At 41.6% G+C, this 25,238-nt stretch overlaps 2 protein-coding genes across 3 annotated transcripts; one reads left to right on the top strand and one right to left on the bottom strand.

Annotated features, from left to right (window-relative positions):
* Window positions 1–1,402: 1,402 nt before the first annotated feature.
* Window positions 1,403–4,574, bottom strand: tmem220 (transmembrane protein 220). The gene is made up of 6 exons (XM_083931685.1): window positions 4,458–4,574; window positions 4,332–4,361; window positions 3,343–3,403; window positions 2,575–2,698; window positions 1,792–1,851; window positions 1,403–1,691 (listed from the first exon to the last, which is right to left on the bottom strand). The coding sequence occupies exons 1-6, from the start codon at window positions 4,566–4,568 to the stop codon at window positions 1,559–1,561; spliced, it is 519 nt and encodes a 172-aa protein (XP_083787811.1). The 5' UTR covers window positions 4,569–4,574; the 3' UTR covers window positions 1,403–1,558.
* Window positions 4,575–6,989: 2,415 nt separating this feature from the next.
* map2k4a (mitogen-activated protein kinase kinase 4a) lies at window positions 6,990–24,210 on the top strand. 2 transcript variants are annotated; one of them, XM_083931045.1, is made up of 13 exons: window positions 6,990–7,451; window positions 9,257–9,292; window positions 10,140–10,172; window positions 13,956–14,058; window positions 14,796–14,970; window positions 15,052–15,171; window positions 15,264–15,383; window positions 15,469–15,520; window positions 15,636–15,763; window positions 19,808–19,885; window positions 20,973–21,121; window positions 22,180–22,225; window positions 23,308–24,210. In XM_083931045.1, the coding sequence occupies exons 1-13, from the start codon at window positions 7,286–7,288 to the stop codon at window positions 23,419–23,421; spliced, it is 1,320 nt and encodes a 439-aa protein (XP_083787171.1). In that variant the 5' UTR covers window positions 6,990–7,285; the 3' UTR covers window positions 23,422–24,210. The 2 variants fall into 2 exon arrangements, with proteins under 2 accessions (XP_083787171.1, XP_083787172.1); XM_083931046.1 differs by lacking the exon at window positions 10,140–10,172.
* The last annotated feature ends 1,028 nt before the right edge of the window (window positions 24,211–25,238 follow it).

Raw genomic sequence — 25,238 nt, 5'->3', positions numbered from 1 at the left:
GGACCTTGACAGAACCGCTACGGAAACGAGGAAGCAGTTTTCGGTTGTGAAACACGGTTTGGAAACGGTACCGTTCTCGGATCGGTTCTTGGTATCAGAGCGGAATTCAAATGAACGTTCCAAATAGTTAACGGCTGCTCTGAGGTCAGCCGTTATGAAACACAGGAAATGACGTAAGACATCTTCTTCTTCGCTCGTTCTTTTCAGCCAGTGCTCTCTGCTGTGGAGGACTCAACGTGAGTATCAAATAAATACAAACAAACATACATGCATAAATAAATACAGAGGTAAATAAATACATAAATAAATATAGAGATAAAAAAATGCATACATAATTGTATAAATAAATACAAAAAATAAATGTAAAAATACATACAGGAATAAATAAAAATAATAAATAAATAAATACAAAACTTAATGTATAAATAAATACAGAGATAAATAAATGAATAAAAAAATAAAAAAATGTATCAATAAATACAGAGATAAATGCATAAATAATTGTATAAATAAATACAAAAAATAAATGTAAAAATACATACAGGAATAAATAAATATAATAAATAAATACAAAACTTAATGTATAAATAAATACAGAGATAAATAAATGAATAAAAAAATAAAAAAATGTATCAATAAATACAGAGATAAATGCATAAATGATTGTATAAATAAAAAATAAAAAAATACAGGAATAAATAAATACAGAGACATATAAATGCAAAAATAAATACAGGAATAAATAAATAAATGCATAAATACAGGAATAAAAAAATGTATAAATGCATAAGTGAATGTGAACAGAAATACAGGAATAAATAAATGCATCAATAAATACATAAATAAATCAATAAATGCATGAATAAATGTAAACATAAATACTGGAATAAATACATAAATAATTGTCCACAAATATAGGAATAAATAAATAAATACCTAAATAAATGTATACATACAGGAATAGTTAATGCATAAATAAATAAATGCTGTGTTAAATGAAAACATGGGACCCCTTACCTCATTAACACATGGATACAGAAATAAATAAATGTAGGTGAACAAAAATATAAAAATAAAGTATTATTGATGTATTTGTTCCTGTCTTTATTTAAACATTTATTTATTTACTCTAAGTTTAATATCTGTATCTGATGTGAATGCTAAATAACACTCATTAAGAATATGTTTCTGAATGTGATCATTGGTTTATAAAAATGGGTTTTGTTACAATTTTCAAAGTTAAGTTAAAAAATAATCCGCCACAAAACAAAACAACACAAACAAACAAAAAAAATCACACAAACAGAATAAATTAACTTTGTTTTGTTTTGTTTTTAATATATTTTACATTTTACACAAAAATCTTAATTTCACATTAAACTTTACAGAGAAAGACAGAGCAAACTTTGGATGGAAAATACATTTTAATGCACCTTAGCTGTCGTATGTCTGTATTTAATTATACTGCAAACGTATTTTACTTCAGAAGCATTCGAGGTGCAGGATTTTCAGTCAAAGAAAATGACAAAAGGAACATTAAATCAGCCGGAGTCGATGTCTAAATTGCATTTTTACAATGTGAAGGCCAGTTTGACCTCAGCTCCTTGTGGATGTAGTAGTAGAGCCAGGCCACGAAGGGGAAGACTGTGATGGCCACCGCCGTTAAGACTCGGAGCGTCCCGACTGCGGTCCTGACGGAGGAGAGGAGAAAAAACAAGCTTTTATTTTTATAGAAGAACAGTAGATCAGCTTTATTTTGAAATGCATCTCCTGGTCACATCATAGTTTTACCTTCCAGAGTGACGACACAGGAGAAGCCAAACGATCGTTAACATGAGGCCGGAAAATTCTCTAAAAAGAAGGAAAATATATTTATTAATCTCATCTCATCTCATCTTCAGCCTCTTATCCGGGGTCGGGTCTCGGGGGCAGCAGCTTTAGCAGGGGACCCCAAACTTCCCTTTCCCGGGCCACATTAACCAGCTCTAACTGGGGGATCCTGAGGCGTTCCCAGGCCAGTGTGGAGATCTAATCTCTCCACCTGGTCCTGGGTCTTCCCCGAGGCCTCCTCCCAGCTGGACGTGCCTGGAACACCTCCCTAGGGAGGCGCCCAGGGTTCACCCTTACTAGATGATCCTGAACCACGAGGGTGTAACGATACACGTATTCATACCGAACCGTCACAGTACGGGCACAGAGGTGGACCTGTGCAAACCTCTGCAGCAGCATGAGAAGAGTCCCTACACACAAAACAAAGCACCAATGGGCTCCTTCTTTTGGGATTAACTTTAATCCACTAGCATGGACTTTACTATGAGAGGAGCTGGTACAGGGGCCAGTAGGTAAGTCTTTAAAACACTCTTTTAATAAACTCTGGCTTCACTAACGACGTTGTTGGTGCTTAGACTAAGCTTTAATGTAGCCAATAAAAACCCGTCAGAGGCAGACTGCCATCAGAGCAGAGGTAACTGTATTCCCTTGGCGTTAATCACATCACGCGTGTCAGATGACGACGGTGCGGCTGCAGACGCCACACCTATTTGAGGTAAACCGCGCAGCAGTGAGGCCGTCTACCTGCCCTCCTCCTGCTGGAAGATCTCAGTGATCCGCTCTTTGTAAAGTCTCCATCCCAACATGGCAACAAGAGCGCTGGAAACCATCACATGGAGATCAGCCACACGCCTCCAGGGCAAAGTCTCTGCAGAGAAGAGAACACGTGCACACGCACACAGGATGAGCTCTGAGCTGCACAGGACACAGGCATGAAGGGCGTCGATCACCACTGTTTACTATTTATTTATTTATTTATTTGGTATTTATTATTATTAAGAGTTTGGAAAAAATAAAAAATGTATATATAATTAGAAGTATGGGAGAGAAGCTGTAAACTAACAATGAATAATGTAGAAGGGAATAAGGATTAAATAACTATAATATTATTATTATTATTATTATTCACACTCCTTTTTGGACAGAAAGTCAAGAAAATCAAGTATCTCTATAAAAACATATAGCAAAGAAAATCAAGTGTTTTCTAATTAATGTATCTCTATGCTTTCTTTCTAGTTTTGTAATATTATTATAATTAAATTTTTAAGCCAGAGCTCTGCTGCGCTGTGCAGCCATGATGCAGCCGCTTGGTGGCGCTGTCTGCACTGGAGAAAACACGCATCCAAGCCGAGAAACAGAGTGCAAAACAGGGAAATACAGAGTGTCACAGGAGAGGAAACTCTCCGGAAGTTACAGGGTCCAAGGTCATTTATCACGGCTTTTACTCTCAATAAAAGATCACGAACATGCAGAAAAAAACACACCACTAAAGACCCAAACTCATGTGTGTACCTGTCAAATGGGGCTTCAGACCAACACATGCACACAGGACCACAGGGACCCCATACCCAACCTGCAACAACAGTAGAACCATGGTGTAAATATGACAAAAATCAGATGCAAATATCTCAAAAAGGACAAAAATCACATGCAAATATCTCAAAAAGGACAAAAAACACATGCAAATATCTAAAAAAAGAACAAAAATCACATGCAAATGTCTCAAAAAGGAAAAAAATCACATGCAAATGTCTCAAAAAGGAAAAAAATCACATGCAGATATCTAAAAAAGAACAAAAATCACATGCAAATATCTAAAAAAGAACAAATATCACATGCAAATGTCTCAAAAGAACAGAAATCACATGCAAATATCTCAAAAAGGACAAAAATCACATGCAGATGTCTCAAAAGGACAAAAATCACATGCAAATGTCTCAAAAGAACAGAAATCACATGCAAATATCTAAAAAAGAACAAAAATCACATGCAAATGTCTCAAAAGAACAGAAATCACATGCAAATATCTAAAAAAGAACAAAAATCACATGCAAATGTCTCAAAAGAACAGAAATCACATGCAAATATCTCAAAAAGGACAAAAATCACATGCAGATGTCTCAAAAGGGACAAAAATCACATGCAAATGTCTCAAAAGGACACAAATCACATGCAAATATCTAAGAAAGAACAGAAATCACATGCAGATGTCTCAAAAAGGACAAAAATCACATGCAGATGTCTCAAAAGGACACAAATCACATGCAAATATCTAAAAAAGAACAAAAATCACATGCAAATGTCTCAAAAGGACAAAAATAACATGCAAATGTCTCAAAAAGGACAAAAATCACATGCAAATGTCTCAAAAGGACAAAAATCACATGCAAATATCTAAAAAGGGACAAAAATCACATGCAAATGTCTCAAAAAGGACAAAAATAACATGCAAATATCTCAAAAAAGGACATAAATCACGTGTGTAATGACTGTAGTGTTACCATCCATAAGCCTGCGTCTGGATCGTTGATCTAAAAGCCACAGACACAACAGTTTCAGGATCAGATGCATTAAAAACCATAAAAGTGGAAAATTAAAACAACAGGTAAATCACATTGAAGGCTCACCTGCACATAAGTGGCGAGAGCGAAGAACAGACACATGGAAAAGTTGCAGAGTCTCCAGATGACAGAAAGCCAGGACGCGTTAGAGTTCACTGCTTCACAAACTTCCCCCATTGTTGTGTCTGACGTTTGCTTTCACTGACCCCGCCCGGGCCCGCGGGACGTTCAGGTGTATAACATCTAACGGGGAAAAAGATAATAATAATAAAAATATATATAATTAAATGTATGACAGTTGAAGCTGTTAATGATTAAATAAGTGTATATTTATTTACACTCTTTTTTGGACGTGTTAAAAATAATGTATTTGTTATTTATTTATCTCTGTGTTTTCTAGTTGTGTAATATTATTATTTTCTGTTTCCTTATTGTTTTTTTTTATTTGGATTGTTATTTATTCTTTCTTAATTTCCTTTTCTCATACTATTTTACATATTTTCTAATATTTTTTTTTTAACTAAATCAAATAAATATGCAAGAAATTGTTAAAATATTTGATAGGAATAAATTGAATTTTGTTACAGATTTAAGTAAAGAATAAAAAATTGCTTGAGTTTGGAAAAAAATCAAATAAAAATAATTAATAATAAATGTATGAGAGAGGAAGCTGTAAAGTAACTAACAATGAATTATGAAGAAGGGAATTAGGATTAAATAACTATATTATTATTATTATTGTTATTATTATTATATTATTATTATTATTATTATTATTGTTATTATTATTATATTATTATTATATTATTATTATTATTATTATTATTATTTACACTGCTTTTTGGTCAAGTATCTCTCTGCGTTCTTAGTTATTTTTATGTAAGAATAGACACATAATTACACACTTCTTTGCAAACTTCCCCCATTGTTGTGTCTGACGTTTCCTTTCACCGACCCCGCCCGGGCCCGCGGGACGCTCAGGTGCATCAAATCAAACGCGCCGCCCCGCTCCTTCCCCTCTGATTAAACACTGAAGGGTTCGTTTGATTTTCTCACCACGAATTCTGTGTTTTTCACTGAAATGTTTGGACATTAAACAAAACTCACACATTATTTAATGTGTCTGTCTCCAAAATGAGGCCAGGCTAAAAATCTAAACACGGTTTTTAGTCCGTCCTGTGACACCAGAAGCTTAAATCCGGGACGGTTCCTGTGCCCGGGTGCCCCCCTACAACAAAACCAGCACACAGTCTCCCGCACCGCAGTGACGTCAAGGTACCACAGGGCATATATATACGACTTCCGGTGCTTCTTTACAAATTAAAAGGGCTTTTATGTAAAGCATTACATTGTTGTTGAATTGTGCTAAAGCGACTTCCTGGTTGATTCAATCAGGAAGTGGCACTAACTGCAGTTCTCTGAGTGTCCACTAGGGGCAGGTTTCATAACAGAGCAGTTTCTCATTGAGCCCCATGTTAAACAGGCCGTTTACACAGCATCATTAAACCTGTTTAAGGACAAAAGAATATTCTAGTCTGTGTGTTTAGCTCATATCTCCATGACAACACTGAGGGGGGTGAATTTTTTTGGACCAGGCTAGTTTTTATTTTATTGGAGGTTAAAGTTTACGAATAATTAAGTCTTGAGTGATAGTTAGCCTCTGGCCCTCACTTCTCCTTGGAGGCTAGTTGTCAGGATTAGCATCATTAGCATGCTAACTCTGTCATCTTGACCTGGACTTTGGTCATTCGTGTGTATTGTGTTTTATTAGCCTAGCTCAGTCCCACGCCCATAGACTGTAAAACACCGACCCTCACGGCCCGTATCCTCCCGGTGCTCCAGATTAGCATCTGCGCCATAGATAGCAGGCTGTATTGCAAGTCATGTTGCAAATGCAGCTATTTAATTAGCATAACAAAGCTCACGTTAAACTATCTGTTCGTTCAGTCGATCAAAGAGCAAACCATCTTGTCACTTATGGTAACAACACCATATGAATGACCACAGTCCAGGTCGAGATGACGGAGTTAGCAAGCTAATGATGCTAACCCTGACAACTAGCCTCCAGGGCGAAGTGACGGCCAAGAACTAGCTGTCACTCAAAAGGCCACGCCCCTAATTATTCATAAACTTTAACCTCCAATAAAATAAAAACTAGCCTGGTACAAAAAAAAATCACTCCCTCAGTGTTTTCATGGAGATATGAGCTAAACACACAGACTAGAATGTTCTTTTGTCCTTAAACAGGTTTAATGATGCTGTGTAAACGGCCTGTTTAACATGGGGCTCAATGAGAAACTGCTCTGTTATGAAACCTGCCCCTAGTGGACACTCAGAGAACTGCAGTTAGTGCCACTTCCTGATTGGATCAACCAGGAAGTCGCTGTGGTGGGGGCTTGGTAAATAATAGTAACAATAATAATAATAATAATAATAATAATAGAACTACTACTACTACTAATAATAATAATAATAAATGTTTGTTTTATTTTTGAAACCAACGTCACATCCGGCGTCAGCTCGGCTAACCGTCGCCTCTTGCCGGCCGCTCGCGCCGCTCCGTGGGTGTTGACATGTCAGTGTCACTCGGTCAGCTGATTGCGGCTCTTACAGCTTCTCCGCTAGCGCTGCTAACCAGCTTAGTTAGCTTAGCATAGCTGGATGTTTGTTTGTGTTAACGTTTCCATCAACGAACCCCGACACTTTTAAAAGATAACGGAGTAATTTAACGCGTTTTTAACCATCTAACCGCCGCGCTCGGGCCGTTTGAGCTGCCGTTAGTGACGCGGGGGCTGTGACCGTGTCTGCGGAAGGACGGACGGGGGAAGCCGCCTCTCCTCTCCGTGTATCTGCATTGCAGCCCGGTGCTGCTGCTGCTGCTGCTGCTGCTGCTGATGGAATTCAAACACACAACAATGGCGACTCCCAGTCCGAACAACTCAACAACACCCGGCAGCCACAACAACGCAGGACCCGCCGCGCACCTCCACCACCAGCCCCAGCCCCAGCTCCAGCCCCAGCTCCAGCCCCAGCACATCACCACCATGAGCAGCATGCAGGGTGAGTGCAGCTTAACGGGAGGAAATGTGCACATTCTGCTGCAGTGAAGGTTAATGTTAGCAGGGTGGGTTAGCCGTGTGGGAGGGAGGCTCAGGCTGCTCCCCAGCCCTGCACACATACATGATGCATGAGTCCCAATGCACCGGAGCAGGGTTAGTATTATTATTCTACTACCCCGAGCTTGTTTATTGTCTTTAATTCGACGATGCATTGTTTTATTATGACCTTGCAAAATGCATGTAATTGATTTTAAACATGTAATAGACTCACACTCCTATGTTATTACACTGTAGATATCCATAATAACATTTATGCTCTTCTCACTCCTCAGAATAATAATATAATAATAACAATATCAGCTCTAATTACGTCACTTTTGCAGTCATGTGTGTTGGGCTTTTAATTCTAGACATCCACAATTACACATTAAATATGCAGAGTGAACATTGTGGATATGTGTAAAGTCATTCTTAGGAGGAGAGACTCCTCCATAATCCATAATGTCATTTTGAGTGCAGGTTAATGGGAGAATTTATGCACATTCTGCTGCAGTGAAGGTGAATGTTAGCAGTGTTGGAGGCTCAGGCTGCTCCCCAGCTCTGCAAAATATATTATTCCCAAGGCACCGGAGCAGTATATATATATTTATTTACCCCAAGCTTGTTAATTGTCATTAATTCGACAATGCATTGTTTTGTTATGACCTTGCAAAATGCATTTAATTGGTTTTAAACCTGTAATAGACTCACACTCCTATCTGTTATTACATTGTAGATATCCATAATACCATTTATGCTCTTCTTACTCCTCCGAATGATAATTTCATATGCAACAATAACATTTTCACTAATTCTACTTACGTCACTTTTGCATTCATGTGTGTTGAGCTCTCAATTCTGGACATCCACAATTACACATTAAATATGCAGAGTGAACATTCTCCCATAAAACTCCCATTTCACATATCTACAGTCCAATTGTTACTGGTCATAATTATTATTTCAGATAGCCCGAATGAAAAAAACACAATCCAGATATCCATAATGTCATTTTGAGTGCAGGTTAATGGAAGAATTTATGCACATTCTGCTGCAGTGAAGGTGAATGTTAGCAGTGTTGGAGGCTCAGGCTGCTCCCCAGAGTCCCAAGGCACCGGAGCAGTATATATATATATATATATATATATATATATATATATATATATATATATATTTTACCCCAAGCTTGTTAATTGACATTAATTCCTTGCAAAAATGCATTTAATGTATGGAAAGCGGTTTTAAACGTCTCCCTTAGAGAGAGGGGGAGAAGTTCAGCATCCGTGAGGAACTCGGAGTAGAGCCGCTGCTCCTTTGCGTTGAAAGGAGCCAGTTGAGGTGGTTCAGGATCATCTGGTAAGGATGAACCCTGGGCGCCTCCCTAGGGAGGTGTTCCAGGCACGTCCAGCTGGGAGGAGGCCTCGGGGAAGACCCAGGACCAGGTGGAGAGATTAGATCCCCACACTGGCCTGGGAACACCTCAGGATCCCCCAGTTAGAGCTGGTTAATGTGGCCCGGGAAAGGGAAGTTTGGGGTCCCCTGCTGGAGCTGCTGCCCCCGAGACCCGACCCCGGATAAGAGGCTGAAGATGAGATGAGATGAAATTGATTTGGAAGTTGAATGGGACTCCATCCATTCTGTGCGCTCAGTGAAACCTGCAGCTCTCTGCACTGCTTTTGAAAGCCTGAAAACATTAAAACGATTTAAAGCAAATGTTCGTTACAACGCCGTGTTTTTATACAAACAATGTCTCGTTTTAACTTTCAGAGTCCAACACCTGCTGGAGATGTCAGAGTGAAACAGGTAAGCGACACACTTTGCTGATTTTGTGATGTAAAATAACCAGTTTGATTATGAATCGACTTAAAGTTCTCCTTCTTAATAGAAGATGACACGTTCTGGGAGGCAGAATACATAATAATAAAGTGTTCAGCTGCTAGTTCAGTTCTGAATAATGACAAATTAAATAGAGTTTGTGTAGATTTTGTATTTTAGAAGCACGTTTATTTAAATCCCTGGTTTACAAAGGAGATGCTACTTTATTTAACCCTAACAGGAATAATAGCACAGACTTTAAATGCTTTGTTTTATTTGATTTTATAATAATAATAATAATAAAAAAATAGATATCTGACATTAAGTCGTGTTGTTTAACCTTCCGCTGCACATTTCCCTGACCATATTTCACCTTTTACCTCACTGCTGCTCACTAATGATTCCTTACTCCTGACGTGATGCTGATGACGGTGAGCCGCCCCGAGATGATGTTTATTAAACTCTAATGTGTTTTTCATCATGGTCATTTATATCCCACTCGTAGATCCCTGTTTGTTTCATCTGCAGTTCATTTTCGCCTCCCTCCTTCGCCGTCACACTTTCCATCATACTCAAGTGCCCGTAGTTGTGTCGTAAACGCGCGTGCATGTTGTGCATCACCCTCCCGATGATGCGTTTCACCTGCGATGAGACGACACGCTACCAAAGCGAGGCCAATTTCTGTGATTTCGTGTCCACCCTGAAACTGCAGGATTGGGTGAAACAGACGTTTTATCACAGGAGGAGGTTGTTTTTGTTTTGTTTTTAGAAGAGGGAGGTGTCTGAAGCTGAAGGTGAAATATGAAGGAATTAAAAGCTGTCTTCTCACCTCTAGGGTTTCAGATAAACCTGTCTGGAGCTCCCCCAAGTAAGCCAAACCTCTTTTGCTTCAGCACCAACAGTTCTCATCCCTTTGTTTCCGCCTGAAAGTCTGGTATGGGGGAGTCTGTCCTGCTGTTCTCCACTAATCCAAGTCAAGACTTATGGACTGATGGGTCCACGTAGGCTTGTGCCGCGAGCGAGTAGCTCTGAGCGTAAAGTGACTCGCTCAGATGAGAGGATGTGAGAAGGCTGCAGCTTGTCAGACATCTGCATTTATGGAATTTCTATTCGTTTTATAAAAGAGGTTTAATGAATCATGTTTCAAAGCAACTGCCTACTGCTCAATAAAGGGATAGTTCAGATATTTGGAAGTGTGATTGTATGAGTTTCTCTTGAATAGTCAGTTTGTTGTTTACAGTCGATATCTGTCAACGCAGAGACAGAAGCTAAGAGCAGCAGATACACTGATTTTAGCCAGCTAACACAATGTCTTAGTTATGTTTTCACAGCTTTACCTTCCCTTCAGACCGCTCTTTACGACGGGGAACTGAAGCCGTCCTGTGCTCTCTTCAAAGCCGCAAGACTCCATTGACAGAAACAGTGATTTTTACCTCGCAGAACACAGGAGTTGCAGGTCTACAGCTAGTTTGTTTGTGTTGTTTTTGTGTTAGTATCAAATGCAGTTTGCCAAAAATACCAGGATGTCCTAATAACATCTTGCCAGATTTTACAAGCATGCTTCTCTGGCTATTCTGACCCACAATCCTTTGCACAGAGTATATGCAAGAGGGTCTGAATTCAAGGTGCAATATGTCCCAGTTGTATACATACTGCATGCTACAGTATGTACTTTGTGAGGGCAGCTGCAGTAAATACTAGAGGTTAAAAGAAAAGTATGTGAACTAAAATAAAGGCAGTGGCAGACCAGCTACTCCCACGTCCCAAAGTGACGATGAGAACAATGATGATGATGATGATGAAGAGAGCACAGATAACGACCTCACTTCCCCATTGTAAAGGGCTGTGACCGTGAGGTAAAGCGTTTAATGGGAACTGAAGCCGTTGTATGCTCTTGTCAAAGCCACCAGACTCCATTGACATAAGCAGTCATTTTACCGCCGCCTCCGTCGGTTACTTCACTTTCTGTTACAAACAAACCGGCCGATCGAGGCAGCCATAGACCTGCAACTCCTGTGTTAATCAGCGTGAGGTAAATCAGTGTTTTTGTCAAGTCTGGTGGCTTTGACGAGAGCATAGAACAACTTCAGTTCCCCCCGCGTAAACTTCAACAGGGCTGTCTGCTGATCGTCTACTGTAGCTAACAAACTCAGCCCACTTCCAAATATCTGAGCAACCCCTTTAACGTGCACTTTAGTGTCCTACTGATTAAGCAACTTCTTGTAAACAACAACAACAGGTAAGTTTGTATTCGTCCTCATCGGCACAAGCCTAAGATTCAGAGCTTCCATTGATATTTATAGGATCCTCTTCACTCATATTGATAAAAGAGCCTCCCAACTAAACTCTGTTTTGATATTAATTAAGTTCCCAATTCAACTCTGTAATGGAAGCTCTACCTTAACTGGTTTTCAGTGTGCAACTAACAAGCAGAAGCGGTGCCTGTAGTGTTGTCACATTACCCTTTTGTTTTTATTGGCATGGGTGCACCTCAGCATAGCACTTGCTTGTCGAGACACGGCGCACACACACTCCAGAGTTGTCATTTCAAGCGGTGTTTTGCATTCGAGCCGATTGGAATTCAAGTGCGCGCATTCTTGTGGTATCTGGGTGGAGCGACGCGTGGAGCGCTGTCCTGCGATTTGAAGGTGAAATCAAAGCAGTTGGCCTTGAGAAGCATGTCGTATATTAAGTGTTTTATTTGCTTTCTCCTGTATTTTATTTTGTCCTGTGTGGGTTGGTGTGCGTGCACTGTGAATGTAGGGGTTTGGGGTTCTTTAGCTGCATGCTACGTTTCTGTTTCTGCATCAAATATAGGATTTGGAGAGATGACTGTAAGAAGGTGGGGAGTTCTCCTCAAAACAATTTTGGTCAAAAGCAACTGGACTTCGTTATTTGTCTAGGAAGACGTTTCCTGGGACTGGACCAGGACCTGGACCAGGACCAGGACCAGGACCAGGCTAGGACTGGCCCAACTAACTGGTGTGGAGATCGACTGTCACTCCAACGACGGTCGTTGGCACTTGGAGCACAAAGGGTTCCAGTGACATCATCGACCTTGTGAGAAGTTAAATACCTGGATCTTCACACCAGTTAGTTGGACCAGTCCCAGCCTGGTCCTGGTCCTGGTCCTGGTCCTGGTCCTGGTCCAGTCCCAGCCTGGTCAGATGCGTACATGAACTGATGAAGCCTCTTTGATGAGAGGTGAAACGTCTTCCTAGACAAATAACCAAGTCCAGTTGCTTTTGACTGAAATTGTTTTGAGGATAACGACGACCTGGACACATGAGAACATTCACAGGTTTAAGGTGCGGAGTTTATTTTCCCACTTAAAAGCAACACTGGTGAATATTTGAAGGTGTCCACCAACAAGAGCGGGATTTGATCATTCTTACACTTGGATGATATAAATGTTCAACTGTCATAGTCATTATATTGCAAATCATGGATTATATTAAGTATTCTCTTATTATAATCCGGTCCCATCAATTTCAGTGTAAAGCAGTAAGTTTTATAATTGGATTATAGTCTTTTCACACACGTACCTGCCTGAGTGTAAATATAAGAGCAGAAAATGTTAAAGGTGTTATTCTGCATGGTTTTTATTGTTGAGAAATCACATGAAAAGGCCAAAACTAATGGTGTGTTTCACGCTTCTTGCGGTCGGCGCAGTGTGGACGGTGATGAGTCGGATCTGAGCACTGTGTGCTGGGATACACACAGACTAGACTTGTTAGGAGATACATTCACTGTTCTTTCATTATTATTTACAGTGTCAAATCATAACAATGTTATCTCAAGACACTTTAGATATAAAGTGTAGGTCAAGACCACACTCTGTGACCCAACATTTCCCCTATGAGCAGCAACAAGTCGCACTATCGTCACTTACAATTAGTGATAAACCGACACATCGGCCGGACGATATTTGCATTTTTTAGGTGTATCGTATCGGCCGATGCGGGCTGCTGCGTTCGCCGACAGTGTTTTCCTGTGTTATTTACAGACAGGCGTCCACAGGCACCTCTGTGTTGCTGCAGACGCCTTTTTTTAAGTTCAATATATGTTAAAATTGTAAATTGTTATCATCATTGTGTCGTTTTTATGATGTAAATTAAGGGAAAGCAGTAGTAGCTCCAAATATTGGCTCAAGAACATTGGCAGTCCGTATCAATCATCAGTCGTCGGCTAAAGCTGATGGGTAAAGAATCTGGATCGGCCCTGAAACATCCACATGGTTCGATCCCTAATCCTGATACAAAGGAGCGCAGCGTTTTGGTCTTTTTATGTGTTGACAATAATAAAACCTAAAGAATATCACCAGTCTTATTCCCGGCTCATGCGTGAGTATACTTCTGTAGATATGAACAGAGCAGATTCCTCGTGTATGTTGTAAAACATCCGTATATGGTGATGCAGAAGTTGCCACTTCTTATCCCCTTGTTCTATGGAAAGCATGACATCCACGGATGTGAGTAAATTTGGATGAATTTACTTGTCTCCTCCCTCCCTCCCTCCCTGTTATCTCATTTCATGGTTTTGTGTTCTCACTCTGACCTTCCATGTGGGGTGAGTTGGCTTTTCCCGGTCTTGCTCAATCCTCGCTACATTAGATTTGATCACGTTACCGTTTCTTTTTCCCTCCCCTCAGGTAAACGCAAAGCTCTGAAGCTGAACTTCGCCAACCCTCCGATCAAACCCACGACTAGATTCACACTGAACACGGCCGGGCCGCCCTTTCAGAACCCGCACATGTGAGTGAACCCCATCTGTTGTCATGTCGGTCCTGCAAAAATAAAGCTTGTTTCTGTGTCTCTTAAAAGGATCGTTAAGGTTTATCGCCTACAGTAGATGGTGGCCCGTACGGCCCCAGTGTGGAGAAGCAGACAGGAGTAAACACAGAAGCTAAGAAATGTCTTGAATATCTAAAAAAAAAGCACAATTCGAGGGAGAATGACCTCCCATGAATTCACTAGCAGGAGGTTCCCCTTTGACAGGCATTCCAGTGCACTTTGCCGAGTTCAGGGGTGGGCAGGTCCAGTCCTGGAGGGTTCTCCATGCTCTAACACACCTGATACTAATGATCGTTATTAAGCAGCTGAAGCTCGTCACACAAATGCAAGTCTTCGGTGTGTTAGAGCAGGGAGAAACCTAAAACATGCAGGGCAGTGGCCCTCCAGGACCGAAATTGCCCACCCTTGGCCTAGTTGGAGGTCCGAAACGTCGGACTTCCCATGGCACTTGAACGCAGCATGAGCAGAGCAAGTGAAAAGAAGCGACAATGACGAGGCAGGAAGCTCTGCAAATCAGACTTTTATCAGAAATATATGAGAACTGAATATTGATGAGTGTCAGCACCTGGTGCATTTCCTTTACATGTAAGTGCCGTACGCTAATTAGTAGCATTTTAAGGATTACAAGAGAAAAGAGTGAAAATGCCAGAAAGGTATGAGTTGCATTAACCATGACACACACTTGTGGTTCCTGGCAGAGAGAGGCTGAGGACACACAGTATCGAGTCATCAGGAAAGTTGAAGATCTCCCCGGAGCAGCACTGGGACTTCACCGCCGAGGATCTCAAAGACTTGGGCGAGATCGGCCGGGGGGCGTACGGCTCCGTCAACAAGATGGTGCACAAGCCGAGTAACCAGATCATGGCGGTGAAGGTAATTAGCCCGTTCAGGATACGTGGGTTTCATGTCGACTTTGACACGTCTTTGATCGTCCCGCCTGTGTTTGTTTCACAGAGAATTCGCTCGACGGTGGACGAGAAGGAGCAGAAGCAGCTGCTGATGGACCTGGACGTGGTGATGAGGAGTAGTGATTGTCCGTACATCGTGCAGTTTTACGGCGCTCTGTTCAGAGAGGTGACCTCAGCTTGTGTTTGTTGTCCTCGCTGATGAAGCTAAGATGTGTTTTGGATCCCTCAAACTCACGCGCCGCCTTTCTTTGGTTTCAGGGCGACTGTTGGATCTGCATGGAACTCATGGCTACCTCGTTAGACAAATTTTACAAGTTTGTATATTGCTCGTTAGACGACGTGATTCCAGAGGAAATATTAGGGAAAATAACATTAGCTGTGAGTTCCTAAAGTCCCTCTTATCATAAATAAAGATGCCACATTTTCAACTCCTGCTTCTAAAAACCCTCTCTGTGTTTTTCAGACTGTGAAGGCACTTAACCACTTAAAGGAAAACTTGAAAATAATACACCGAGGTTTGACGATTCCTGATCTTATCATCCTCGTTTTGTTCACCATCCGGCGTCTTTCAACTTCCCGTTTTCTTCTTCTCTCTCTCTCTCTCTCACTCTCTCTCTCTCTCTCTGTCAGACATTAAGCCGTCAAACATCCTCCTGGACAGGAACGGAAACATAAAGCTGTGTGACTTCGGCATCAGCGGTCAGCTCGTGGACTCTATCGCCAAAACCAGAGACGCAGGCTGCAGACCCTACATGGCAGTAAGTGACCCGGGCCTGACCGCTACTGAAAACTTCACCGATTGCAGATATGGAAGCTGATTTAGTGAATTCATGGGTTTGAAATGAAAGTAGATATTTTCTCTGTCGGTTGTGCCGCTTTCTGAAAGACATAACTTAATATACATTATATGGGCGGCCTCTGTCTCACTGGCCCCATACAGGCTCGGTCCTCGGCAGCGGCTCTTTGCTGCGTGACACTATTGACATTATTTTCTAAATCACCCCACGCGTTGTTTCACTGTTAGAAAGCGACATCAGGTTGTGTTTGACCTTAAAAGGTGCAGCACGTGGCCGTAATGCACCTTTTAAGAGAGGAATTGGCGTTTTGGTGTTTTTCTCCTTCACGGTTAACATGTGTTCTGAGGTCACTGGTGATACGATACTCTGCTGTTTGCTTTGGAAATGCTAAAAGTTCCCAGTGCAAGAGTCTCGAAATGCCAACGGGTGTGGAGTGTTTGATGTCGGAGCCAGAAAGTGAGTTGTGAGAGGCAGAAATCTCAGTCCGTGATCAGCTGCAGATACCAGGTTGTGTGTGTTGTTATGGGGCTTTTAGCGATAATCTCATTACCCATTGCGTCTTTATTCCATTAACTGACCAGTGTTTCACTGGAAAAGGAAAATGTATTCATGAGTCATGATGGCGAGGATTTGGGGACGTTGCCAAGCACAGACTGACTGATTTCACTCACGTCTGACGTCTTTATTTAGGGCTGTTGTACAAGAGTTGTTCCGTCAAAGATATCAGAGTTTCTCCATATTCTCTTTCCCTAACTGCAGCAAACTTTCATTAGTGATTAAAGTGGGACTTCTGTGTAGTTCTGGGTCTGGTGACAGATAAAAAAAAACGTCTATTAGTCCCTAATATGGATCCATTTACAAAGACACTTGATCCTACATTTCCCACAATGCAACTCTGCTGAACTTTTCAACCCAAAGTCAAACAACTTAGTTTGCTTCGGCATTGACTCGAAAACAGATGCCTGTGCACACACGAGTAAACGCACGAGTGAGTAAACGCACGAGTGAGTTAACGCACGAGTGAGTAAACGCACGAGTGAGTAAACGCACAAGTGAGTAAACACACAAGTGAGCAAACGCACAAGTGAGTAAACGCACACACCAGTAAACGCACACACCAGTAAACGCACACACCAGTAAACGCACAAGTGAGTAAACGCACAAGTGAGTAAACGCACACACCAGTAAACGCACACACCAGTAAACGCACACGCTAGTAAACGCACAAGTGAGTCAACGCACACGCTAGTAAACGCACAAGTGAGTAAACGCACAAGTGAGTAAACTCACGCTAGTAAACGCACAAGCGAGTAAACGCACGAGTGAGTAAACACACACGCCAGTAAACGCACAAGTGAGTAAACGCACACACCAGTAAACACACAAGTGAGTCAACGCACACACCAGTGAATGCACAAGTGAGTAAACGCACAAACCAGTGAATGCACAAGTGAGTAAACGCACAAACCAGTAGACTCACGAGTGAGTAAACGCACACACCAGTAAACGCACACACCAGTAGACACACACGCAGCCTTGTCTGGCTACAGTTCTGAATTCAAACTGAAATATTTAAATATCACCAATGCAACAAATAAACAAACATACTTTAAGTTTTGCTCTCTGCTCTCTGCTCTAAGGGGTCGTACTGTAAATTTTGATTGTCCTGGTGCAACGACACTAAAGACGATTCATAAATATCCGCGTGCACACAACGACATAATGGAGCGGTGAGCTCAGCGCGTCGTCATCACTGGAGGTTATTTTCTGTCGCGGGGGTCGCTCCTCTCGGCTCCCCCCTCTGGTTCCTCCGCAGAAGTTTCCACTCTAAATTTGGTACTACCACCACTGTCACCACCACCTCACACACACTCACGCGTGCACACACACACTCACGCGTGCACACACACACACTGCCCTCTGAGCGGCTCCATTCATGACGCGGTTCGCTCCGGAGCTTCCCACGGCCGTGAGCTCAGACTGCAGGAATCCCAGCTCCAGTTTCCTGTTTCCAGCTGGCACGCGCTCCAGGTGTTGGGTCGCCGCGGCGCTGGTTGGATCGCTGCGGCGCTGGTTGGATCGCTGCGGCGCTGGTTGCAGCAGGTTTAATGACGTAGGAAGGCTGACCCCAGGACAGCTGAGGGAGTCTGACTGATTGTTTGGATATGTGGTCACACGCTCTTTACCTCAGGTCACATTCAGGCGTTGGATGCATGAGGGATTCGTGCTCTCCGTGGTGACGATGATGTTTAGGGCCACAACTAAATATTGTTTCATGATTATTATTAAGTAGCCTGACGGTGCATTCACACACACGTACACATGTCAAACGGGTATTAAGAATAGAGGGCAAAAGATAAATAAATACACATGTATATATTTATTTTTTATGTTATTTCTATTTTCATTAATTGCTGAATTACAATTTAGTGCATTCGCATCTTCACACTTATTAAACTGTATTTAAAAATACAGAAAATAAATAAAAAACGAATGAATTAATAAAAAATATGAATAGAATATAATTATAATAAATATATACCCTTTTTTTAATTTGATTGGTTTAATTATTTTTTCTATTTTTATTACCATTTTGTGCATTCACGCTGATCAAACAGTATTTAAAAATACTGAAAATTCATTAAAAAATATAAATACAATATAATAAAAGGTATATTCCTTTTTTAAAAGATTTGAATTTGTTTAATTTGTTTTATTTTTTCTTTAAATTACCTTTTTTTTGCTTTCAGACTTCTCAAACTATTTAAAAATACTGAAAATATATTAAAAGAATGTAAATACAATATAATAAGGTGCACGCTCGTACACGTGCGCACGCTCGTGCTCGTACACGTGTGCACGCTCGTGCTCGTACACGTGCAAACACGCTTTACAAAAGCCCACCTCTCCCAAACGGGCCGTGGACAGCAGTTGTCAGTGTGGTTGCACTCACACTGGTCAAAGGAACCAGGCTTTACCCGTGGAACCTGTTTGGGCACGGTACGGAGGCACAGTGTGAGTGCGCCCTTGAATGAATCAAAACTGCAGTCTAATCATCTCCCCACTCGGGCTGTTTAGGTCTGAAAGCCTGTGGAGACTAAACAGTGAGAGTTGGCAGATGTGAGCGGACTCTGTGCTGCAGTCAGCTGCTGTTCCATTAAACCCGTCTGTGCTGCAGCACACGCCGCCCCGCTCTGCTAGGTGGTGACATCAGCATCTAAATCGAGGCTTCCTCCTCTCTGCACAGCAGCAGGAGATTCTCTGCAGCCTGGGACGCACGTCACCACCGCGTCTGTTCTGCGGTCTGTGACGAGCCGCGGGGCAAGCCGCAGGTGACGGAATTGGCAGGCGCGAAGAGAGGCGTTGCGGAGCCGCGCTGCAGTCCTGAGAGGCAGGAACGAGGGAACGCGCTGCTCGTGTGTGTGTGTGTGTGTGTGTGTGTCTAGTGCTGCAGAGCTCATCATCTTGTTGTGCAGGTGCAAACATGCCCGAGGTGATGATGATCTCAGGGGCGAGGGTGTGGAGCAGAGGACGGGTTTAGACCCAGTTCAGGCACAAACACCTGTTTTCTACGTTTAAAATAGTCTGAGGTTTAAAATCAAACCCTTTTTAATCACTTCACAAAGGTGCAGCTGCAGCTTCTGACTTTCAAAGTGAGTTGATGATAAAGATGAGCAGGTGAAACATTATGAAGCTTCAATTTTGTTTATGCTGAGAAAAGATTTGAGGCTTTAAATTCAAGGCAAACAGACGCACGCACGCACGCACGCAAGCACACGCACACACACACACACAGTGACATCTGGTGGTTTTCACAACGCACTGCAGCGACACCGAGCTCTTCCTCTGTCCTGATGTCGTTTCATCTCAATAAAAAAAAATCTATACATATAAATATAACATGTTTTCTGGTAATTCATCGATAGCAGATATGAAATAATGTTACTTGGGCAATAATAATAATAATAATAATAAACTTTAATGTGTTTCCTGTTTCATTGTCAGCCCGAGCGGATCGACCCGAGTGCGTCCCGTCAGGGCTACGACGTCCGCTCAGACGTCTGGAGTTTGGGGATCACACTGGTGAGTCGGACACACACACACTTTTACTTCACCTTTTTCTGACATTAGTGTCATAAAAATATAAAATCAAATATAATAAAATAGGGGACTGAAGTTCCTCACATCCTCACAACAAAGTCCCGTCACTCAGACGAGCTCCTGTTCATTGTTTTAAAAAAACAGCTTATGATTTAGTTTTTTTAAGTTAATTTCACCTTTTTCCAACATTATTATTATTTGAGGTTTTTAAAAAGATTTCTATTACTTTTTCATTTTTTTAATATCTTTAAACTGTTTTATTATTTCCATTTTTCCTTTTTTTTGTTATCTCCAGGACTATTTATTAATTTAATTAATTATTTTTTGCTCCTTCTGTTTTAACGCCTGTGATCTTAAATAAATACATTGTATTATTACAATTGTATAATATAAAATAAAATAAAAGCAACTAAAGTACCTCACACCCTCACACATTCATAGATCACTCGTAAACAGAGTGAAGAAATTAAATAAAAACGGGCCTTGGTCGGCGAGCGTGCCGCTCCTAGACGCGGTACGGTTGCACTCACACTGGTCAAAGGAACCAGACTTTAGCCGTGACACGTGCTCGGGCACGGTACGGAGGAACAGTGGGAGGGCCCTAAAATCCACCGACAGCAACTCAAAACAAAATGGTGCTGGGGCAACGATACCTGGGAGTGATGGAGGGAAGGGGGAGGAAAGGTGCACTACAGAAACTATCTGAGGGAGCGAGTCAGAGGGATAGGGTCAACATCTCTCTCTCTCTCTCTCTCTCCTCTCTCTCTCTCTCTCTCTCTCTCTCTCTCTCTCTCTCTCTCTCTCTCTCTCTCTCTCTCTCTCTCTCTCTCTCTCTCTCTCTCTCTCTCTCTCTCTCTCTCTCTCTCTCTCTCTCTCTCTCTCTCTCTCTCTCTCTCTCTCTCTCTCTCTCTCTCTCTCTCTCTCTCTCTCTCTCTCTCTCTCTCTCTCTCTCTCTCTCACCGTGTTCGTCCCCTCTGCTGTAACAACGCTGTAGCAAACCCCAACTCCCCTCTTCCACTGTTATGCGTCTGTGCTGACGGTGTCGCACGTGTGTCCCCGTGTGTTTCAGTACGAGCTGGCCACCGGGAGGTTCCCCTACCCCAAGTGGAACAGTGTGTTCGACCAGTTGACCCAGGTGGTGCGAGGAGACCCGCCGCAGCTCAGCAACTCGGAGGAGAGGCGCTTCTCCCCCAAATTCATCTCCTTTGTCAACGTGTGGTAAGGACGCACGGCCGGGGAGGAGTTCTGCAGCGCGTTACAGCTGCAAACAGGGGGGACGCTGCTTTTACCTTATTTACATGACGCTCGCTCTGATAACCTGTTAAATTTTATAGCTGCAACTGTGTTTTTCTTTGCAAAATGCTTTTGTTACTTTTAAAGAGTTTATGCAACATCACACAGAGCAGGAGCCTCTTCCATCACGCACGCACTTAAGGGTTGAAATGATTCATAAACATAAACTGCTCCTACCACGGACAGAATGAGTGGCATTTTTTATTTTTATTTATTTATTTTCTCTATTCTTAATGACCATTTAGTGCGTTCACACATTAATTCTTCTCTAACTGTGTTTAAAAAAACAGTAAATACTTTTTAAAATAATAATTAATTAAAAATCGTAAATGCAGTAGTAATTATTAACCTTTTTACATTTAAATTTGTTTTATTTATTTATTTTCTTTATTTTTAATCACCATTTAGTGCGTTCACACATTAACACTTCTCTAACATATATAATAATATATAATATAATAATAATAAATATATATATTCTTTATGTTTTAATTTGTTGTATTTAAATTCAGAAACTACATTTAAAAATGCGTTAATTAATTAAAAAATATAAATACAATATGATATTAATAATAATTATATACCTTTTTACATTTTAATTTGTTGTATTTATTTATTTTCTCTATTATTAATTACCATTTTAGTGCGTTCAAACATTAACACTTCTAAATACAGAAAATAAATAAAAAAATAAATACAATATAATAATAATAAATATATACCTATTTACATTGGTTTTATTTATTTATTTTCTATATTTTTAACCACCATTTTTTTGCATTGACACAAATGAACACTTGTCAAACAGTAATTAAAAAGAGGACAAATACGTAAAGAAGCTGTATTTGATGTTTCTTTATTTACATTTAGGGAACAAACTAAACTCCCACACAGTCGTCCTGTCCTCCTCCTCCTCCTGCTGGACAGACGACTGAACTGCATCCTCCTCTTTTAACACTTTCTTATGTTTCCTCTTTTTTCAGCCTCACAAAGGACGAATCCAAAAGGCCAAAGTACAAAGAGCTGCTGGTGAGTTCTGTCTTCACTCATAACTCAGAACACACGAAGGCTTCAAATGTGTCAGACTGACTTAAAGATTTAACGTGGAACTTTTCTGCACATTAATGAATAAATCGTAGATCGGGTCGTGATTCCAACAAAGCTCAAACCGGAGAAAAGTGTCGTTTTATTGAAGGTGACGCTCGTTAAAAGCTTTGTGCGTGCGTCAGTGTCGCGCTCGTCTGCCAGCAGCTTCAGAAACTGACTTTTTATTCACATTTTTACAATTTATTTATTTGCTCTTGGAGGTTTTTAACTCTAAGGGCGCCCTCCCACCGTGCGTCCGTAAAAAAAGAGAGAAAAATAAATGTACTATAACAAAGTAAACTGAAAAATATAAATTCTGTTCACAACGTCAACTTATGTTCAAGTAACATGGAAGAAAACACTCCACCTTTAAAGCAAGACGCTGTAAAGTGTTGACAGACAGGCAGGCTGTCACCCCGCTTGCAGTAGAGTGTGTGTGCGTGTGTGTCTGTGTGTGCGTGTGCATGTGCGTGTGCGTGTGTGTGTGTGTGTGTGTGTGTGTGTGTGTGTGTGTGTGTGTGTGTGTGTGTGTGTGTGTGTGTGTGTGTGTGTGTGTGCGTGTGCGAGTGCGTGTGTGTGTGTGTGAGAGATAGAGGGAGCACGCAGCAAAGAACCACAGGTCAGAATCCCACCCGGCCGCCGCAGGACTCATGTTAACAAACTCGTGAACGGATCGTTCCCTGCGCTGCGTTCTTCTTCTTCCCCACTGGATAAAAGTGTCTGTGCTACTTCACCGTGTTGTTGCGGCGTCTGTACGACCACAAGTCACGTCCCGCTGAGAGCTACATCCAATCAGCAAACGAGTAAATCTCAGGGGAGAAAAAAGAGCCAACAAATCGAGCGACTCACGTGGAAATTAAGTGCGTTTCTGTGAGATAGAACCGCCTCATCCCGCGCATTGGACCCTAATGGAAACACACCTGTATCGTGTGTTTAAACAACGATAGTTCTTCTTGCATAAAGTTCTCATTTTGTCTCATTTTGTAGGAGTTATAACTCGACTTTTCTCCCTCTGTGCTCCACAGAAAGATCCGTTCATTCAGATGTACGAGGAGCGCTCGGTGGACGTGGCGAGCTACGTGTGCAGGCTCATGGATCAGATGCCGGCGTCTCCCAGCTCCCCCATGTACATGGACTGAACGCACGACGGGACGGGAACACAACGATAAACACACACACACCAGTCTGCAACAATAGATCCGTTTGAAAAAAACAACAACAAAAAAACGACGACGACAAAGTGAAACAAAAACAAACCCTTGTGTAAATTTGCTTGGTCCCCCTGTTGCAGTGTTAAAAGAGAAAAACCACCATTTGCAATAACAGTGGTGTTCATTTCCGTCATGTCTGTAAAATATATCCACACTTCTGTTTCTCTCTTGTTCACACACACACACACACACACACACACACACACACACACACACACACACACACACACACACACACACACACACACACACACACACACACACACACACACACACACACACACACACACACACACACACACACACACACACACACACACACACGTAAGTATAACAGCAGCTGAGTCAATCATACCGTGGTGGTCTGTGGGGGACGCGTGTCAGTGGTTAGTACCGTGGTTTAAGAAGATGAATAAATAAATAAATAAATAAATAACGTGGAACTTGTATTTATAGAAACCAAAATCACGCGGAGGACGTGGTGCGGAGGGTTCCGCGGCGTACTGGAACCGTGCTCTTTGTGAATTGTCCCACCTCTTCCATGTTAAACGTAACTGAAAGCATCGTGTTTGGTATCTTAATGGAACTTTGCTTCTCCGGGTGTAAAGCAGCCGTTTCAAAGTGTCGCGGGTCTGAATCCCGTCAGTGCCGCGGGGCCGCTGTCTCACTGTGCACTGGACTATATGCTGATATATGAATAAAAAAGGAAAAAAGCTTCTTCTGTCTCTTTTTGAATGGGTTGATCATGAATATACGGGCGTTTTGAACTGTTTACACGTTATTATAACCATCAGTAATAAAGAAAAATTAAAAGTCAAAGGTTGATTTTGGAGAACGAGCAGAACAACGACATCTAGTGTCTCAAGTGTCGTCTTTACCTACTCTGTAAAGTGTCCTGAGATGACTTTTGTTATCATCTCATCTCCAGCCTCTTATCCGGGGTCGGGTCTCGGGGGCAGCAGCTTTAGCAGGGGACCCCAAACTTCCCTTTCCCGGGCCACATTAACCAGCTCTAACTGGGGGATCCTGAGGCGTTCCCAGGCCAGTGTGGAGATCTAATCTCTCCACCTGGTCCTGGGTCTTCCCTGAGGCCTCCTCCCACAATTCGGGGTACAATGTTGCAATGTAGCCGAGATAAAAACACAAACATTTGAAAAATACAGAAACAGCAAATCTGAAATAAAAAGTGAAGTGACAGAAAAATGAAAACAGAGAAATCCAGTTAAAAACAGGAGCAGTTAGAAGTCAAATCAGATGCAGTCATGAATCGCCCACATGATGAAGAGAGTGGGAAGCTGCAGGTGGTTGTGCAGAGGGTTGCAGGTGCGCAGTAAAAAAAGTAAGATTTTCCTTTAAACATAATAAACATAAAATAACTAAGATAATAATATAGAATAAAGGGGAAATTCACTTTTCACTCTTTTGTTGTTGGTCCTATACACCTGCATTACTGGAGCAATGTCAGAGCGAGAGGGATACCCCGTGAGAAGCACCCAGAGCAACTTTTGGGGTTCTCTGCCTTGCTCAAGGGCACCTCGGCAGTGCCTAGGGGGTGAAATGCGGCTCTCAAGCCACTAGTCCACCCTCCTCTCTTGGTCCATATTGGTTTCGAGCTAAGTCCCTATGGACTGAGCCACTGCCACCACTAATATATTATACAATAAAATATAATATAATAAACTATAATAAAATATAATACAATATAATATAATATATCATAATAAAATATAATATAATATAATACA

The sequence above is a fragment of the Echiichthys vipera genome, assembly GCF_963691815.1.
Source record: "Echiichthys vipera genome assembly, chromosome: 17".
Classification (NCBI taxonomy): domain Eukaryota; kingdom Metazoa; phylum Chordata; class Actinopteri; order Perciformes; family Trachinidae; genus Echiichthys; species Echiichthys vipera.
Note: the sequence above shows the minus strand (reverse complement) of the source record. Positions and strands in the feature narration are given on the sequence as shown.

Excerpts from the sequence above, each read along its gene's own strand:
- tmem220 (XM_083931685.1), bottom strand. The coding sequence starts at position 4,568 with ATGGGGGAAGTTTGTGAAGCAGTGAACTCTAACGCGTCCTGGCTTTCT. Across the intron at positions 4,362-4,457 it reads CTCTCGCCACTTATGTGCAG|ATCAACGATCCAGACGCAGG; the intron begins GTGAGCCTTCAA and ends TGTGGCTTTTAG. Across the intron at positions 1,852-2,574 it reads TTCCAGCAGGAGGAGGGCAG|AGAATTTTCCGGCCTCATGT; the intron begins GTAGACGGCCTC and ends CCTTCTTTTTAG.
- map2k4a (XM_083931045.1), top strand. The coding sequence starts at position 7,286 with ATGGAATTCAAACACACAACAATGGCGACTCCCAGTCCGAACAACTCA. Across the intron at positions 14,059-14,795 it reads CCCTTTCAGAACCCGCACAT|AGAGAGGCTGAGGACACACA; the intron begins GTGAGTGAACCC and ends GGTTCCTGGCAG. Across the intron at positions 15,764-19,807 it reads GCTGCAGACCCTACATGGCA|CCCGAGCGGATCGACCCGAG; the intron begins GTAAGTGACCCG and ends TTTCATTGTCAG.